Source organism: Pyxicephalus adspersus, chromosome 2, assembly GCF_032062135.1.
Source record: "Pyxicephalus adspersus chromosome 2, UCB_Pads_2.0, whole genome shotgun sequence".
NCBI classification, from domain to species: domain Eukaryota; kingdom Metazoa; phylum Chordata; class Amphibia; order Anura; family Pyxicephalidae; genus Pyxicephalus; species Pyxicephalus adspersus.
In genome coordinates, this window is record NC_092859.1 from 88513560 (window position 1) to 88533916 (window position 20357).

General features: G+C 37.2%; 1 protein-coding gene across 6 annotated transcripts in view; it reads right to left on the minus strand.

Annotated features, from left to right (window-relative positions):
* Window positions 1-4077: 4077 nt before the first annotated feature.
* OSBPL8 (oxysterol binding protein like 8) overlaps window positions 4078-20357 on the minus strand; it is a 141484-nt gene continuing 125204 nt past the window's right edge. For 4 of the 6 annotated variants that reach the window (XM_072401391.1, XM_072401390.1, XM_072401394.1 and 1 more), the window contains 7 exons: window positions 16512-16601; window positions 15245-15381; window positions 14429-14614; window positions 13230-13383; window positions 11489-11591; window positions 9939-10044; window positions 4078-8343 (listed from right to left, as the gene is read on the minus strand). In XM_072401391.1, coding sequence (XP_072257492.1) covers window positions 8208-8343; window positions 9939-10044; window positions 11489-11591; window positions 13230-13383; window positions 14429-14614; window positions 15245-15381; window positions 16512-16601 — 912 coding nt within the window. In that variant the 3' untranslated portion in view covers window positions 4078-8207. The remainder of the gene's footprint in view (window positions 8344-9938; window positions 10045-11488; window positions 11592-13229; window positions 13384-14428; window positions 14615-15244; window positions 15382-16511; window positions 16602-20357) is intronic. The other 2 variants (XM_072401392.1, XM_072401395.1) reach the window with 1 other exon arrangement.

Here is a 20357-nt window from a genome sequence, read left to right on the forward strand (position 1 = left end):
CAGATCCTCACGTTTCCCTTACGTCACCACGTTCATACACACGTACGTATCCATGGCAACATGCCCGGGCTGCTCCTGGGATGTGTGTGTATGTAGTGCAGAATGCAGGAGAAATGTCTGTGTGTGGCGTATGGGAACATAAGAGGGCAGCTTCACTGCCAGCACTGTAATATCATCTTCTGAAAACGTCAGACGAGTTTAGTAATGTCTGCAACAAGCTCAAGCAAATCTGAGCCCCATAGTCTGGGAAAGTTTACATTGGAAGTAATTTTGTTACCAGGGTTCTGTCATATTGTTATCTCCAATGCATGGAGCTATACCCCTCCCCCTTCTCCTTTGTAGCAAACCTTTACATTCTCAGGATCCATCCCTTACCCCTTCCCTACACGCCATACATTGTGCCCAACCTATCCAAATCTAACAAAAACATCCTTTCTCCACTACAGAATGCTGGCATTAAAAACAAAACTAAATCTTTTTTACTAACCTATAGCCACATAGAGGGATGCTTGTTCAGCATGGACATGAATGCAATGTGTGGGACTGGTTGGCACATCTCTCCATATGAATGATCAAGTTTTGCTTTACAAGAGAAAAACATTCAGGTTGGGTATGAGAAAGGTGAGGTTATTATTTTTCTGGAAATGGGCTTCAAGCCGCAGTCATGTCACCAGCATCCCCCATGCTTCTTCAGTCCATGTTTTCTATATAGTAATAAACATGACATTGTATGTCTGTACACTGATATGGTCTGCTTGCCTCACACAGAGACTCCTAAATAGCAACAAGCCAATGTTTTGGAGCTTCCTGTCTACGAACACGGACGCAATAAACTTTTAAAATGTTCTGATGTCATTAAAGCTGACTACTGGGGAAAAAAAAATCATTAACCAGTTTAAAGTATTGCTCGTCATTAAGGCCAGGGCTATACTACCAATGTACCTAATTCCAGGTTTTCAAACCTCCTTGTGCCATTCTGACCATTTCTTCCAAAAAATGGCAGCTTGTATACCTAATTTCCAGAAATCTGATCAGTGAAGAGCAGAGTTCTTGTCCTCTATCATCAGCTGTGCGAAGACCTCAATTCTGCAATAAACATCACTAACATTGTGACGTTTATGTGTGTTCTTGTATGCAGCATTGTACTGTATGACAATGTGCACTAAATGGCGGTGTCATTAATATCCTGCGATCAAATATATTATTTGAATGACACTAAGGTGAAGGCATCACAGGAGGTGAAAAATAGATCTTTCACATGAGCATTTTAACTTGTATTTGGGTTAAACCTTTTTGCTACCAATAGATTAATGTACTCAATTTTTAGTGCTCCCAATCAAGTCAATCTGTGGTTGAAACAAAGAGGTCATGATTATTATGCATCAGGAGTCTACTAAGTCTTTCCTTACTTTGAAGATGGGCTGTAGCCTTCTATTATGCCATATCAAGCTCTCTGTGTTCTGGTTAACCTCCTGGGTGGTTCATTTCTGTCCGGATTTATGTCTTAAAGGGGTACATTGTCTTTCATGAAAATGTATTTTGCAGTATAATATAATAGTATATAATAGATATTCGAGTATAATAAAGTTTGAAACACAAAATCACCAAAGTCACCGGGGGACAGATCAAAGGAAGAGGACGCGGCCATTGGACGGGTAGGACACTGAAGGACGCCTGTGGAACCAGGTAACTTTAATTCTTTATTTTTTTAGCTACCCCAAGTGTAAGAAGAAAACTGTTACGGTTAAAAAAAAAGCCTTGAATCTCTTCGTAAATGTAGTTCTCACTCTGTCACGGCTTCTCTCTGGTGTGAATGGGATAGTAAACGCAGCAATTTCTTTCCTCACACTGCATGCCCCTTATTACCCATGCCCGACATTACCCATTGGGCATGTACAGAAGGAGCAGCCGACAGCCCCTTGGATGTGTGACCTAAGTATTCCAGAAGGCTGTGGGTTTCCCTTTCTGTCTTTACCATAATGATGGTAAAGACAGAAAGGGGGAGGGGGGGGGTCCTCCCAAAAAAAAAGTTTAGCCTACCTATTATATAATGTTAAAACTGTAGTGATAGGTCTGCTTTAACAAATATACACTGATATTAACCAATCAGATTGTTATATGACCATAAGGAGCACATTTTGGCCAAACATCCAAAAAACACACTAACAAATACGATATTATATTACCAGATTCTTTTCTTATGACCTGTTGGGACATACCAACCAGACCTTTCTTCTGATCAGGTCACTCCAACCTGAACAAATGCGGGAAGGAGGACACAAGAGCACAGACCAGTTTACACAAATCCATCTGTACATCCAGAAAACACGTGTTCAGTATTCTATGTTTTTGTATTTAACTTGCTAAAAAAGGTTAACTCTTAAGAGGCTCTCCAGTGGTGGCATTAGAAAGCGTCATCCCAACAATTTTTAATGATATTTTTGTACATATTGAGACCTTTTTATGACAGCCCTGTGGCCTGCTGCTCTTTTTCCCAATACTTGTCCAACACACTGGATGGCACTCTCTTCTTTACGTCTAATAAAATAATGTACAAAACTGAAAAAGTTACATCCTCTCATCTACTCTTGCACATTTCCTTTTTACAGTTATTGCAAAATCTCAAATTCCTCAAAAGATGTTTTTGTTTTTTTACGCAAAGACAATATAAGTAACTCCAATTACTAAAGGTCCTGGATTCCTGTTCTGTGATTCGATGGAATAATAAATGATTAATGGCAGAAGGTCTTATTCTTTTAGCAGGCAATTTTAATATTGTTCCTGATCCTAATAAAGATAGGTTATGCCAATCAGCTAGTAGCTGTGCTACTTTGGCATCATGGCTCACTAAAAAAATATGTTGGATGTTTTGTGATAGCATTATACTCTGAGACGCAGGTTCTCTCTTCTGCACTCAAAAAATCTATTTACTTCATTTTTTCAGTGTTTATATTCAGCAGATGTTTGTGAACTTCTATTAATGACTGACCGATTTACACTATACTTGAATTGGGACAATGCTTGGCTCCATCCTTGCTGCCCTCCCTTTCCTACCCCCAGAGATCAATATGCTGAGGACACCACACGTTACATATGAAATTGAATTCTCAATAGAATAGTATCTAAAAAAAGTTTCCTCCCCTTTGAGTGACACAGGACTGGTCCGGAGTCTGTAGATTTAGTGGCCTGCAAGCTTCAAAAGTTTGAGGACTACGGGTATAACCAATGCGTAGGTATTCTGACTCCAGAATTATTAGAGTTATCCAAAACTTAATTCAATTTAGGAATAGGAATAATCCTCATATTATTATTACCTAAACCACATAGATATCCTTCTTGGATGCTACTGGCTGGTAAAATAGCAGTAACAATACATATTTTATTTTGTTTTCACAAAGATTTGTAATTTGTGCACCCATGTATTTGTTTTGGGTACCCCTGCCAAACAGCACAGTCAGATTTTGTCTTTACTATGACAGTAGAATAGCTTCGTCAAGAAAACTACATGCAAAACAATCCCAACCTGCTAAATGAGCATTGAGGCAGCAGGAGCATCATATTGACTAAGGTATTCTTTTTTTCTCTAGACAGAACATAAGACTGCACCCCCTTATCCCTCCAAGATAGTGCACAAGTACACCATCCTACAAAAGTAGTATTACAATCGTGTAGATGCTGCTGGTAATTTTTAATATTTCTAGTTGAACAACAGAAGGCAGCACAGCGGTTACAAAACCAGCTTCGTGTTTATAGGAAAACTACATTCCCCATAATTCCTTGCATTGGTGTTTACATTTGTAGTCTTAAACCCTCTGCAAAACGATAGAGTGACTACAAATGAAGAAATTCAGAAAAGAGCATGAATTGTAGCCACAAGCTTGATTGAGGTGCATTTATCTGCAAAAGGTAGAAGGTATTTATGTGGACAAACCGAACACATTAGGCATAAAATAATTTGTTTACTTGTGACACTTTGGGTTTAAAAAAAATAATTGCCAGTAGAGTTGTTTTGTGATAAGATGTAAGTAAGTCTGCTATATTCTTGCAGTCAATAGACAAAATAAATGAGGCTTGCTGTTCATGATCACATTTTTATTCTAACTGAAGATACAAAACTACGGACCAGTGGTAGTGCTTCAACTTTCCAAAAGCCATTGGACAAGATGTTATCAACAAATGAACATTAAACATGCCACAAAAGACAAAACTTGTCACTCTAGTTTATTTATTCCTAACTCTGTGACACTTAACAAGTTTCCTGAACAATGACATTGTGATAAGATAAATTGTTCCTGCTCAGAGGCTCTAGATAGAAAATCCGCAATAAACTTTATTTATATATGAACAGTTTTGTCTTTTTATTTTACTCACATTCATGTTTGTCATGGGTTCTGTGTCTTTATCAATACATAACACTGGTCTTACTCCATTCTATATAACAGTCTATATTAAGTTGTTTAAAAATGTAACAGTACAAAAAAAGACAAGCATTGATGGTAAAATAACAAGCGTGCATAAAAATACAGAAGTCCAGTTTACAAGGTATTAAGTAGAAGAAAATATAAGTGAATAAACCTTCAGTCAGACTAGGCCCAACCTTGACATTGTTGGGAGGACTATCCAAGTGCATGTGTTGTAGCCATTATGACTAACCCAGGATCAAGTTCACACAAGGTTGCGTATGTTTTATTTTCACACTCTTGTGTCCGAGGTTACTGCTTGTTGTTATGGCTATTAGGATATAGCACAAATTGTAATGACTCCATTGTAAATACAGCCAGTATATAAACTTAACTAAGTCAAACCAAAGGCTCCGTTGACATTTCTGCTCCTCAGCAGATCAAAAAGAAGCAGAGTACCTTAAATGGCTATACACATTTCACCTGCAATAGAAAAAGGAATTCTGAATCTGTAACATGGACAGTCCTCCCAGAAGAGTAAAAGAGACTCTTGCAATAATGTGTATATGGCACAAACCCAACTTATTTAACACACTCATTTATCAAAAAAGGCACATATAGCTATGTTCAGACAACTGTTGGGAGTTCAGTCTCAGCCAGAAAAGTGCAAGTGTAGGACATAACAAGCAAAACGGACAGAAAATTATAACAATACTATGCCCTATTTCCTGTGCCAGATGGGTTTACAGTGAACATATTTGGAACCTGGAACTAGGGTCTATGTCAGATGGCCATTCTGTTGCCTTCAGTAACATTTTAAACAATAATAAAAGTTTACATGATGCAGGTAACAGAATTACAGATCTGCCATGGGCCTAACAGGGCAAAGTTGTACTACTCAAAAGAAGGCATTCAAAGAGAACATACCATCAGAACTAGAACTGGACTTGAAAAAAGTGCCTGAAGCTGTGCAGTTTATTAGTAATTAGCTGAGTTCCTGGCTCTACACACAACATAGCAAATCTGTTCAACCCCAGCTAAATTTCATGTACTTAATGTAACTGCTACAAATAAACCTTGGTACATCAGGATCAATCCCTTGCCTAGTAACAAAATTCAATTTTATTCCCTGTGGCCTTGGAAGGCTATACATACAAATGCTTATTTTATAAACTCATGAGACCATAAAACACAACATAGCAATAGAACAAATATTCAGACGTCTCCTCTATGGCTTATATAAGAAACATCGAAATATGCCGCTTGTGGAACTGGAGAGAATGATGGAAACAGCCTTAACAAGTGAAAGGTTTAAATATTGCTATTTTTCTATATTGTTTCAAGTAACAAATATACAATTTACATTTAGAAAGACAATTTAGGAGTGCACTCTATTTTAAAACAGGTTAAACATTTCACCATTTCATGGTGTTTCTGTACAAGCAGGAATGAACTATTCCTGTCCACACAACTCAGAATGTGAATAACTTACAATGATTTTCAGTCGCTTTGTTACCGTGAAGACACAACATGTATCAATGTGTTTGACGTTGTCATTGCAAGCTACAGAAAAGCATCATACATCCCTTTTCGCAATGATGCTGAGGTTATAGAAAATGGCTTTGATATTCAGCTACGAAAAGCAGGACATAAACAAGACAATGGAGGATGCTGCTGAAAGTAGAAGGTCCTACTGCAGTTCTTCATTACATTCACCTATAAATATACTTGCCCTGCTTTTTAAATCCCAAGCTAAAGGTGAGAGTATTATACATGGATTGTCCATTTTTTATGGATGACATATGTTGTATATTACACAATAATATGGCTATGCTAACAGAACTTGAGATGTGATCAGAAACAACAGCTACATGCAGGACTCCGAGCTATGTCCACATGGTGGAAGTATTGCCTATTGTAACCTAAGAATGCTGCATGAGGAATGTTCTATCTGCTTTGGCAGGGGGAGCTGCATTCATGTGCCTTGGTTTCCTCCCCTAATAAAATTTGGCAAAACAACTAAAGCTGTTACTGTGTTTGGATTATTTTACAATTGTTCAGACATTTTTCACATAGCTTGCAACAAACTGGGTGCACAGCAAAGTTCTATAGTATGGCATTTATTAACATACTATAGCTACTAAAAAAAACAGATTTCTGCTTAGTTATCAGACCAATAATGGACAATTACGGATTGCCTGCCATCAGTTACTAGGGTATTCTCCAACACAGGTAGATAGTATAGCAAGCATCCAAAAAAGTTTTGGAATAATGGACAAATCCAGCATAGCTACTGCAGTTACCTATTGCTCTTGGCATATTATCACCTGAATAATGCTACATTAAGGGGTTTTTATACCCTGAAGTGGCATTTTATTAGGTGGATTCTGGTAAATTAAGTCACCTGCTGGCTTTTTCAATCTCCTAAAATCTGAATTTGTAACACGTTGTAGTTGCACAGGCCCTGTTCCCGCTAACAATTGAGTTTTGGGTGTCTCTGACAACCTGTTGCTTTCTATATAATTCAGTCCAGGGAATATCATTTCTCTAATAAGGGTAGCAGTAGTGTGAAAGTAAGCAAAGTGAACTAACCAACATTGTATTCTCCATTTTCCAAATATACTGTATGAGCAAACAGTAATATCAGCTGATGTCTCTCAAAGAGATGACCATTTGTCTAACCAGACTCCACCTACAATAGAAGTACCGGGCCTGGAGCTTTTTCAAGCTGCTGCTGAATGAGTTAGTGATACCAGATGAATGTTACTGCTAGGTTACGATAAGGGTTTAAAGGTTAAATATGGCTAATGCAGAGAAGCATCTAGTTACCGAACACTACCTGGTTCCATCATACAAAGTTGTATTATACAAAAGAGAAAGCCACATACTGAGTGGGAAAACTAAGCTGATCCAAACCTGCAACCATTAAAGCCTTCATTTATCAAACAAGCAGATTACATTTTCTGGAATAAACAAAGTGCTAAAAATAAAGAAAATATTAATGTGGGAAGATAATGCTTAATATTCTGTAACTAGCAATATGCTCATTTTACAAACAGTAGAAATGCTTTGGTCCAACAACAGGCAGGCAGTATAAGGAAAGGCTTTATAAAAGTGTGGAGAGCAGATGAGAACAATGAATGATTAGCATGTGGACCAAGCAACTTCTTCAAACATTTCCTGTCTTACTGACTGGACAAACTGAGCTATTTTAGAATCATTCTTATAGTGCCAGCTTTCCCCGCAGCCATGGATATAATTGAAGAGATAATGATAGGGAATATATTTGGTCAAAGTGTGGTATCTACCCCCACGTATGAACTGACTAGACCTTTATTTTACATAGTTTAAAGTTAATTACAACCTTTCTGTAGGTTTATGGACATCTGAATCCTTACAATCTGAAAAAAAGACAGTCACTTACATACATATAAAAAGTATATATACATCTGTAACTACAGCATTACTTTCTCTTGAAAGAACAGTATGATGTGTAAAGCACAACATATTGCAACATTTAATACATAGCAACAGCTAAGTAGATGGTGCTGGCACTTTCACGCTTGAGCTACTGACAGCTTGGACAGATCGTGGTATTGATGCAGTCAATGTCTTCATAGGCTAGGGCCACAGTTTCTGACAAGAGAGCGATATTTCTGCCAAAGTCCAAATCATTTGACCTCCATGAGAGGATGAAAAGCATGAGGGCAGCTTGTAGACTTCATCAAAAAGCCACGAGGCTAAGCGTGGTCCCAAACCAACAGTGACCTTCCATATACCACCTATTTCCATGTAAGACATTCTTTTTCATTTGAACATATAGTTTATGGAAATCTGCAGCAAAATCAGGAAGATGATGATACAATAGTCTCTTTGCTGAAGAAAACTGCTGTCTGTGTTTGAGGCATTTGTAGTTAAACGGTTACGCAGAGCGATGATGTTCCTGTTAAGGGAAGGAAGAGAGATGTAACCATGACAAAGAAGTTCACAATCCTTGGAAATATTTGTTTTACTATGGATTGCAAATTGCAGATTTATTGTAGCAATAATGCCAAAATAAAGGATACAGATGGAATCATTTTTTACAATGTTCCCCACGAAAGATCATACTCCTAAAACACTGCCTCATGCAGCCTTTAGCTGGTGTCCTATTAACAGATGTATAGAACAGTATACATCAATAAAAAGACAACTATAGAGTAGACAGGTAGGATTAGACTACAGGAAGGCAACTTTGTTAATATGTTTAACATTGGAGTCCAAATATATTTTAGGCTTTGTATATATGCATGTGTAGTGTGGTTCATGGTAATATGTTGTGGTGAGTTGCAGTGCATGTTTGTTTATGTTTTTCTTAACCACCTGGGCGTTACACTGATGTCTAGATTTCTGTACCAAAAGCGGTACATTGTTTTTCATGAATTTTGTTTTTTTTAAATTGTAGACCGGTAACTTACAGAAATATGTCCGAACAAGGGTCTAGTAGATATCATGAATATAAAAAATGTTTGAAACACACAATCATTTAAAAAAATCAGCTTAAACAAGAATACATAAATAAATGAAAAATACTGAAAATGCGATAATTCGGTATACTGTATAGTAATATATTTTTCTAAAACACTAGTGTGGTAAATTTTAAAACAGAGTCCAACGTCACATACCTATAGACAAAACCACATAAATATATTTTGTATTATTTTGTATTGGATTGAATACAGGACTTTGTATTCAATCCAATACAAAATGAGCGTTTGAATTTACCAGTTATATACTTTGTATTTATTTTATATTATTTTGTATTGGATTGGATACAGGAGTTTGTATTCAATCTAATACAAAATGTGTTTGAATGAGTTTGAATTTGAATTTCCCGCACACGCGCCGACGTCATCGCCGAGGGACGCGTACACGCCAGCTTCTTCTTCTCGGAGAAGGCACCCGACGCTGGGGAGGGAGATCGACGCTGGAGGACGACGCTGGATGATCACAGCGGGACCAGGTAAGTGATCGATAAACCCGAACTTTTCTCACTGTATTTTCAAACAGTGAGAAAAGTTCGGGTTTATCGATAATTGCAATTTTTTTTAACCCGAACCAAGGTCGGGTTTAGCGGTAGGGTGGTTAACTATTGTGGTGCAGTGGCAGCCTATTCAATATGACGCGCTGCCCTAACACACGTCAACATTGACATAACTCACATTAACGCAACCCAACCAATTGCAAGGTTGCTGATGGACCCTAAATATTTAAATATATTCAGTAGATAAAAAAAAAAGCAAAGGGTGAGGATCTGTGCATTAAAAAAGCAGATGTCCTAGAAAAGGATTCAGAGTTAATATTATTATTAATAATAAAAACAAACAGGATTTATATAGCGCCAACAAATAATGCAGCGCTGTACCTTTAATAAGGGTTGCAAATGACAGATACAGACAGTGACACGGGAGGGTGAAAGGACTCGAATAGCTCGTAGGAGGTTTGAGGCAAGGTTAAAAAAAAATAAAACAATAAAACATTTTGTGGAAAACAATTTACCGGTTAATTTCCTCTTGAGTTTTCTTTATAGATTCGATGGCACTTTGAAGTTCACCGTGGTCGGCTCCCTTTTTTCTGCTTCGTGTACTGTGTGTTAGTAGATGAGCTGGAAAAGGATGGGGAAATACAAACATAACTACACACAATATTAACCTTTCTGCAAGCAAATAATAATAATGATCATTTATAACTAAAGTTTAGCTATGTGCAGCATGTTTTGGGATTTGGATACATGGACAACCAAAGAATAAACATGAGAGAGAATCAGAGCAGCTGTCGCTGTTGTAGCTTCTAAGGTTCCTATATCGTTAGTATATCGGTCAGTCAGTATACTGTCTTGTATAGAAAATGAGATAGTAAGTCCTAAGACGTGGTTCTCCACAGGAATTAAAGAGCCAATGCCTAATAGAAAAATGCCCTATGTATGTGTGAAAAGATAATGGAACATACAGTTGTGCTCACAAGTTAACCTATCCTGGCAGAATTTCTCTAAAAAAATGTTTGGAAAATATAAGTGTTCACACAGACTATTTTCCTTTTATTTGAAGTGTGCGCTCAGACAAGGCAATTTATTATCATTTAATTGTGTATGCCTTTTTAAACAAAATGATAACAGAAATCACCCAAATGGGCCTGACCAAAAGTTTACAAACCTTAAATGTTGGGGCTGATAATATACACACATGTAGAAGCACAGAGCTTACAATTAGGGATAATTAAGGAAGTTTCCAGAGTTGTGGCGTAGTGGATGGTAATCAGTGTCTGTGTATAAATAGTCAATATTGCTTCATCACTCAGGACTACTTTAATGAATGAATGATACACATCTTACAAATTATGCCAGGGTATATAAACTTATGAGCACAACTGTAACAAAAAAATCCAGTTTCACTGGATCAAGCTGGGTGATCCAGAACCTCCAGCTTCACTGATGAAAGTGTATCCTCTCAAAGTGTATCCTTCCTAGCCTTTGGGAGCTTTATTAAATCAGGGCCGTAGACTCCCTTCCTCCACTTGTCATTTCAGTTTAGACATCAATCAGACTGATGAAAGAGGCCACCAATCAGGAAGGAAAGTTCTGGCATGTAACCCATTGTTTCCTTTTAGAACTAGAAATAAGACATGGTTTGTCATAGTATGTGTTGTACAGAACAAGGACTGTGGTGTACAAAGACAAGGATGAGGACAGAAAACAGATCGCTACATAGTCAGATTATTGCCTAGTATTTGATATCTAATTTTGGTCACAAGCACATGCATTTATGCTTAGCACTTAAAAGCATATGTGCAGTTGAGCTTTCATACACCATGGAAATAGCACAGAATTAAGAAAAAACATTAGGATGAGGTTGATGAATGTGTGTACAAACCCTTTTTGTTTATACCCTGTTATAGAGCACAAGTCAAACTTAATAAATACACTAAGAATTCACAAGGTTTTCTTTATACTTTTTAGTTTGTGGAAATCTGAACATGTGAATCATTTATATCATTAAATTGATATTTTGTATTTTTTAGTTGTGGAAAAAATTTTATGCATGAATTTTTACCTTCACTCCCTGAGGAATCCTGGTTATCCAGTTCTGGGGAGGAGCAGCCACTTTCTTTCTTCTGCTGCCCACCAGACTTGTGTTTCAGCTTCGGAACACACACCTGCACGCCAAGCAATTCTACATGTCATGTATGTAGTATAAACATGCACAAATTCTTTTTTATTGCATCTTTATTTCAATTTGAACAGTAAAACCAAATTGGCTGCTATTAGTAACAGCTTCAAATGTTTACTCTCTTTTTCTTAGTTTCTATCATGTATGCTCATTTTTGAAGACATTGAAAGTGGGAGCTTTGTGGACATGATTTATATCGGTGGTGTTAGAATAGTCAGGGCACAAAGATTATTACCTGTGGGGGAGAAAACTAGATCCAAAAATTTTCTGGCTTTGTGTAATATAAAAAAAATGAAAAAGTGAACAGGGTGCTATGTCTGTATAAGAAGCTGAGGAGAAGTGGTCCAGCACAGCTGCTAATTTACTTACTTCTTCCACATGCAAACAGTTGCTGGTAACATGGGGACACCATAAAAAAAGGAATGTTTGACTTTCTGAAATTGTGCTTTGACTATATGTTACATTGTTAGTTTGGATATAAACTGGTGTTCTCCTTTAAAGGGAACCCTGCTTAAAATCCAACCTTTACTTCACAGTTCCACCTGTAGAGTTTAATATAAACTAAATTTCTGTCTACAGCATTGAGATTCTGGGAATGCCAAGGACCCCCATGTGGAGCATCTTCTTGTAAGACTTAGGTTACTGAGTATTCACAGAATCTTGCCTGAAGGACCATGAAGTCACTCCCCAGTATGTAAATTGGGGACAAGGTAAGTGCAGTTTTCTAATCTTTTCTGTAGGGTGAAAGATCCACACTGATTAAAAAAACCTTGCATTTTACGCGTGGTTTGCTTTACACACTAGACATCAGTATCAATGATAAGTTACTGAAAAAACTCAAATGAGAACCAAGTTGTGCTTTTCAATATATACCTGTGCTTAATTTGTTATTAGTGTAGCATTACATTTTCTATTCTATTCTGGAAATTCGATACCGGATTACTGTACTTTAGTTCTATTCAAAGTAAACCAATATGAAATATGAGCAGAATGGGGGAGACATATTCCTGTCTTAGGTATTCAGCTACTAATATATGTTATATTAAGGTGAATCATATGGCTACCTGAAAATTCTGATACAGAACAAAGCATAAGCAGGGAAAAACCATATCTTCAATAAACACTGTAGGCTAAATTTAAAAAGCTTTAACAGATGCCAAAGTTGTGATATTTTAAACCATGTGACAGTCATTTTTAAATCTTATTAGTGAAAATAAATGTCCTTATTTTAAAAACAAGTAGTACTTTTAATGGACATCAGAACAAAGACAGAGAATCACCAAGAGCAATCATATAGCTTAGACTATTAGTATAAAGCAGAAAGTCATATGACTTAAAGCAAGATTGCTTATAGCATAGGTAGATGTGACTAAGAAATTACAGTCTAAATTCAATAAGGGTAGATAATGCAATAGCACAGATATGGAATGTTCCCAGTACTGCGGTTTAAAAGAGATTTGCAGCTCTTTATCGTAAACTTTATTCAAAGAAGCAGACACTTACATGATGAGATTTCTGAGCTTTACAGCTAAGTGTTAGTAAGTTTAAGCTGATATACACATGCTTCCTTGATCTTGATAGGACAAAGACGAGAGAAAAGCCATTGTGCTTTCTCCAGACCTACCTGATAATTGCATTTCTCCCGCTTTGCCCCTTGGTTACTGAGACTAATTACACTGCCCGAACGTACCATTGGAGTCCTATGTCTGACTTTTGTCTGGATGGCACCGTCTTTTTCAAACTGAATCAGATCATTTAGCGGGTCCCATGGCCGAGAACTGCAACATATAAACAAATACAGTAAGAATAATCAGTAGGCTACAGAATATCCAATCAAACTAGTCCTGGTGAAGAACAAAAATTTAATTGCATATGTAAAAAGGGACTAAGAGCCTTCAAGGAGTAGGGGCAAAAAAGTGTGTACTTTGTCAGGGTCTGCATCCAGGGATACTAAACACAAGTTTACCTAAATGTCACCAACAAGGTCAGCCACCTTAAATTGAATGTCTAAATGTTTTTTTTATAGAATGTGCTGATATTCTATAATCAAATGAAATAGATTAACCAAATATATACATTTTTTTAATTTGTCTAATACTCCAAAAACTGGTATAAATCAAGATTTCCTATTCTATAGAACTCAATAGAATGGCAAAGTTTATTGCTTCTTTTTGTACAACATGATCATTCACTGGCTCCATTTATGATTATTCTTTCTATTGACACAACCTACCAGCCTTAGCAACACAAGATCATATACCCTGAATGGCTTTGTACAGACTCCACATTAAAAGACCTTTGGACCTACAATTTAAAACAAATAGACACTACTTTGCAGGAAAATATGTATTTTTTCATCAAGTTACGTCAAGAACTCACTACTGAAATATAGCCTGGTTATGCTGTGTATCTATATCAAATTACTTTAGAGAACCAAATTTTAGTGCTCAGCTGTAAATATGTGAAAACTAATATCACTAATAAACGGTTGGTCAAATTCAAACCTGATCCTAGTACAATAAATGTAAAAAAAGATCTTAGTAGTTTACTGTATTGTGGCCTTCTGATACAGAAACACTTGTTCAGTGTATCCGTGACAAATTTACAAACTGTTGGTTCAATTTAAATCTAATATCTAAATAAACCTAATACTTGAAAGTGGACCATGAAGAAGATGTCATGTTCTACATTAGTAGGTTCTGTCTAATAATTGGCTGGTGGTGCAACGTTTTTAACGTTATTCTTTAAACTAAAAGTATATTACTATTTTTTTTTGAATAAATGCGATATGTGAAATTACTATGAGGAAGCTCTCAGACTTACTCAGCATATTTGTAATGCCACTCTCCAGAGACGGAATCTTGTTCAAAGAGATGGCAGGTCCACTCTTCACCTTTGACTTTTCTCTCTTTGGCAGCTTTTCTTTGGGCTTCTTCTAAGACAAACTTCTCCTGAGTGGCTTCTGTTTGATCCTTGTTATTGATTGCCTTTGTAACATTCTGCCAGAGCCTAGATATCGAGAATTGCTTTGGTTATTTGCCAGCAGGCTATTCATACATTTATAGAGCTTACAGGGTGACTACAACATTTTCAAGTTGCCCTCTAAGCAGTGTTTCAGTGGAAATGTTGAAATGACTGAATTTGTTTGGGTACTTATTTTCCTGCTACAACTAAGATTTATACCCACTTCTAGTTTGTTTGGCAGGTCATCATGGCATTTGTAGGTTAGACCTGTGGCCCAAGGATATTAGGGTTCTGGATATATTTTTCAGATAATATTTAAATGGAACTAAAGTGTTTACCCATTTTTTACTTCCCCATGTGTGTTTTTCTATTAATAATACATAAATAAGTTCCAATAATACAGTGGTGGGTGCAACTTTCCCTAGAGTGTGAACATTAGGTGCACTGTGTGTCCAATAAGTAATTAATGTGGACAACCCCATATCTAGGCCACGCATTGACAAGAATGATCCTTTGTACCCTTATAAGCCCACATTGTAATATGCTACAGAAATACATAAAATAAACAAATGCTGCAAACTGAAAAGAAATGGTATGCATATGTAAACAGTGCTAATTTGCAATTAAAAGGAAAATATTGGTGAAGAACCATGAAGCTCTAGCAGTGACAACTACCTTTCAGATTCAAACTCTCCTTGCTCATCATTGTGAACTGTGCAACGTGTTAATCTGCGTTGCTTTATCTCAGTTGTTGGATTCCAGAAAGTCTCAGTAAGGTCTGTCTTTTTGTCATTAATAAATACTTCACTATCCTGAAAAGAAACACATGGACATCAACAGGTTTAATACAGGCTTTGAGTTACAACATCTTTAAGTTTAAAAAGCCCTTGAAACTGCATCTGACAAAAGTTTTATTGGGCTACACGATTATAACTTTAACATATTAAATTCCTAATGTTCATATTAACATATTAGGACACAAAACACAGGTAAAAAAACTATTTAGAATACAATAAAAGAATACAAAAGTGTAATTTATTGTAATGGTACTGTTCCTTGCATCAAAAAAAAAAAAAGCAAACATCCAACCGAGTTACATTTTGTAAACACTCCAATAATGTAAAATTATTCCAGGGAAATCATGTTTTCTTGAAAGTTTCAGTTAAACCTTTCAAAGGGATGATATTTATTATCTAACAATATAATGATACTGAACTATTACCTGATCATGGGGCAGGGCTATTTCTACATTGTTAACCAGGACTCTGGTCAATCATTTGACCAGGAATCTGGTCAATCATATGACCAGGAATCTGGTCAAATGTACATATCAGAGCACCACTGAATTCAGGATACTCTGAAATGTAAGTGTATAGGCATCTAGGTGTTTTTCCTGTGTCATACAAATGTAGAATTTAGGCAGGCTGTTTAAATCTTTTCCCTCTATGTAGAACTCTTCTTACAGTGGTCCTGGGGTCCCTAAGCATTGGTCATACTAGTATTTATGGCATTAGAGAGCTGGAATTATATGGCATGGCTGTCCAATATAGAGCATCAAAATCCAAAATGCAGGGAGCCTAAAACTATCACCAAGGTAAGGGAATGATTTCTGCATAATACCAGGATAGTAAATTTATTTGTTTGATAAGTTGGCATTAAAGGATAAGTTCAATGTCAGGAGACAATCTATAGAAGTTAGTGGGTATGTAGTCATGGATTTGTGCTTGCACAGATGTGGACAGCAGAGAAAGATATTGGGCGAAATGTAAACTACCACCAGATCATGGTGAATCCCACCCCTTTCATTCACGTAGACCAAACTATTTAGTGCAAAATAAAATAAAAATACCTAAGAGAAAGAAGACAAAGTCTTTGTTTATGGGTACAATTAGGAGAGTCTTTTAAAAAAATCAGGTTTTTTTAATCTCTTATTGCTACTTACCCAGTGCCCTTCCAGAGTTGCCAAGACTTCCTTTCCCAACTTTATCTTCCCTGATATCTGATTTACACTGTCATCACTACCAAGAAAGGGCTGTAAGGCAAAATTAGTTAGGAGAAAGTTAGAAATATAGCAAATAAATTAAAGCAACTGCACATTGCAAAAATTAACTTGTTAAAATAAACCTTGCAAGTACAACATTTGCATAAGGTGTGACTTGTTTTTCTTAGATATAGCTTGACCTTAATCAGATGACTGACTCATGCATTGGAAGCTTTTAACTTGCTATAAAATAGCAGATATTTTGTTCCCATATACATGAGACTGAAAGCTGCATCATACTCATATGGCTATCCACCTCATATTCAGGTGGTGACGCCTTTATATATGTTATAAAAGCATCACTGGCACACAATGCATCGCCATTTTTCACTACATCATACTTCTGTAATACTAACTAAATTTTAAAAAGTATTTTCACAATTAGATACTGAACATAATACATTTTAAAAAAAAGCTCAGGAGTTAACAGTCTCCTTCTCAAACATGGACTGTACATTTCTCCCAAATATTCTCCTAGAAAGAAGTTCAAAAAAACCATTAGGAAATCTGGGTGGAAAATGGACAAATATGCGGTATAAAAACAAGGCCACGTTCAAGAAATCTTGAGAAAGAAGTGAAACAAATGTTTTGTATATTTTGTTCTCCATCCTTTTAAATATATCATCAAACGTCCTTCAGGCATTTCCAACAAGGGAACAATAACTTGGGGGTAACCATATAATGAGGTGTGACACTTGGGAATCAAAATGAAAGTGCTCAAAGGAGGTCTGTGATGTGCACAGCCCTGAAAAATTAAAGGAGAACCAAATTTATTTTTCACACATCATGTGATCCTAATCTTAGGTTCCCTGTTTCAACCTGTTAGTGCCCCAAAGCCTTCTAGATTACCTGCTCTTTATATTCATTGGGGTAAACATAGTAATTCAGGACATTCATCATTAATTTCTATTTCTATCAATCTATAGAGAAAAATATCCTGGACTGTATGGGATCTCTCCAACAAAGAGAGATTATATTTTATAAATGAATCAATAACTCTCTGACTTGATTTCTCTTTTTTCAAATATAAATAATAAATGGCTGCCTGCAAAGTAATTTATAATTACACTATAGTTGCCTAAATTAAAGGAGGATTGCTTAAAGGTGTTTCTGGGAGGACTGGATGCTGATGTTTCCAACTGTACTTCCTCCACCCTCCTTTTCAACACTACAGTAAAGTAGTGGAGTGAAGCAAAATGCATTGAAGAGGTCCAAACCAGAAATCACTTATAGGTGTTCCAGAAGAAGAGGAAGAGATTTCAGAAAGCAAAATTTAACAGTAGTCCGATGAAGTGAAAATGGCAATATTTTTGTGGCCTTAAAATTTCACTGAAAATGTACATGATTCATGCCAACATGTGTGAAATTTACAGTATTATGAAAATAAACATTACTACAGCAAGCTATATGTAGCATGCAAGTATAGGGGAGCAAGTAAATAATTGATGGTTACCATCAATTCTAGGTAAGGCAAGTCAGCTGCAGAAGGAGCAAATAATCTAAGCATTACTGGTATGTAGAACTGTTAGGTTGAATAAAAGCTCTGCAAGTCTCCTTGAAGTAGTTGCCAGCTGTATTTCTGAATATTGATCAGACACCTACCTTGTAATCCTTGATACATTTTAATTTATTTTTTTTGCGGCGGGAATAAAACAGATGTACTCAAAATAAATGAAATAATAAGGATAAACTTCTGTCTCCATGAAAGCTATACTGAGTGGCCCCATTTATAAGATACACCAACCATGAACGACCCTCTTCACCTATGAAATCTGGAGTCTAGGGAGGTGCCCAAAATACAGCACTTTGATTTTATACACACAATGTTAGTGACACTATCACACAGATGAACTCATGATAGGGGAATAACATTAGCTTGTTGTATCTCATTTCAAATTCTTTATTGGACAGATAAATTGGTCTAGATCACAGATAAAAAAATACAGCTTAACCCATCTTCGTTATCATTAAAATGAAATAATTCAATAAAATAAACAAGTTTAGGGGGTAGGGGAACAATAACATGCATGATCTCATCAGTTTGCTCCTGTGATGAAGTCCAGAAGGACAACATTACTGTGACTTTAGGGTTAAGAGGGTGTTAAACTGTACGGAGAGGAAGACTGAGATTTTTATGGGCAGAAAACAGACTCTAACTCCATCATTTTGTTACTTGACACATTCAGCAGTTTTTCTAGTATTAAGGAAAATCGGTCTTTAACCTCCCTAGCGGTAACCCCGAGAGTGACTCGGGGTAGAAAAAAGTTGCTACAAGTGGTAACCCCGAGTTACTCTCGGGGTTGGAACACCTAGGGAAGGTTAGTAAATAGAGCGCTTACCTGATCCGCCGGGGTCCCGCGCCGTGATCTTCGTCTTCTTTCTTCTTCCTGCTTCTGCATCCGATGAGTCACCGGGGGAGTTCCCGGTGACGTCGGTGCGTGTGTACGTCCCGGCCGGGCGGGAAATTCAAAGTCCATTTACATTTTTTTTTTTAAATATATAGATTTTTTAATGTATTCAGTTTATTGATTTTAAATGATTTTGTGTTTCAAACTTTATAATACTCATACTATTATATTATACTGTAAAATAAATTTTCATGAAAAACAATGTACCGCTTTTAGACATATAAAACCAGAAAGAAATGAACTGCTAGGGAGGTTAATGACCTTGACCTCTGATCTACTCTGTGCCCATTCCTCCACCCTGGCCCCTGCCCTAACCGAACTATTCAACCTCTCCCTTTCTACTGGTAAATACCCCTCAGCTTTTAAACATGCCATAATTCTCCCTATCCTAAAGAAACCCTCACTGGACCCCTCCCTACCCTCCAACCACCGTCCTATCTCCCTTCTCTCATATGTCTCCAAACTTCTTGAACGCCTTGTCTACAAAAGACTCACCCATTACCCGAGCACCAACTCTCTCCTTGACCCCCTCCAGTCTGGTTTTAGAGCTGCCCACTCCACCGAAACAGCCCTTACTAAAGTGGCCAATGACCTCATCAGAGCTAAGTCTCAAGGCAACTTTTCCCTGCTGCTTCTTGATCTTTCCTCTGCTTTTGACACTGTTGATCACCCCCTTCTAATACAAATCATGCGCTCTATTGGTATCTGTGACACTGCTCTCTCTTGGTTTGCTTTCTATCTGTCTGACCTCTCCTTTCAAGTTTCTTTCAATGGTAACTCCTCCTCACCCACTCTCCTCCCTGTTGGTGTTCCCCAAGGGTCAGTTCTTGGACCGGTTCTCTTTTCTCTGTACACCTCCTCTCTCGGTAGTCTCATATCCTCCTTTGGCATACAGTACCATCTGTATGCTGATGACACCCAAATTTATCTGTCCACCCCTGACCTGTCTCCCTCAGTCCTGGATAAGGTCTCATGCTGCCTGTCGGCCATCTCATCATGGATGTCTGACCGATTCCTGAAACTCAACCTGGATAAAACAGAACTCATCATCATCCGCCCCTCAAATTCCAAATCTCCCCCTGACATATATCTAACTGTTAACAACACTGTTATTCGGCCCTCCCCTCAGGCACGTTGTCTTCGTGTCACCTTTGACTCGGCCCTCTCATTAACCCCCCATATTCAGAACATTTCCAGGTTCTGTCACTTTCACCTACGCAACATCTCCAAAATCCGCCCCTACCTGTCCCCTGAGACCACCAAACTCGTTGTACATGCTCTTACCATCTCCCGCCTGGACTACTGTAACATCCTTCTCTCTAGTATTCCACTAACCAGA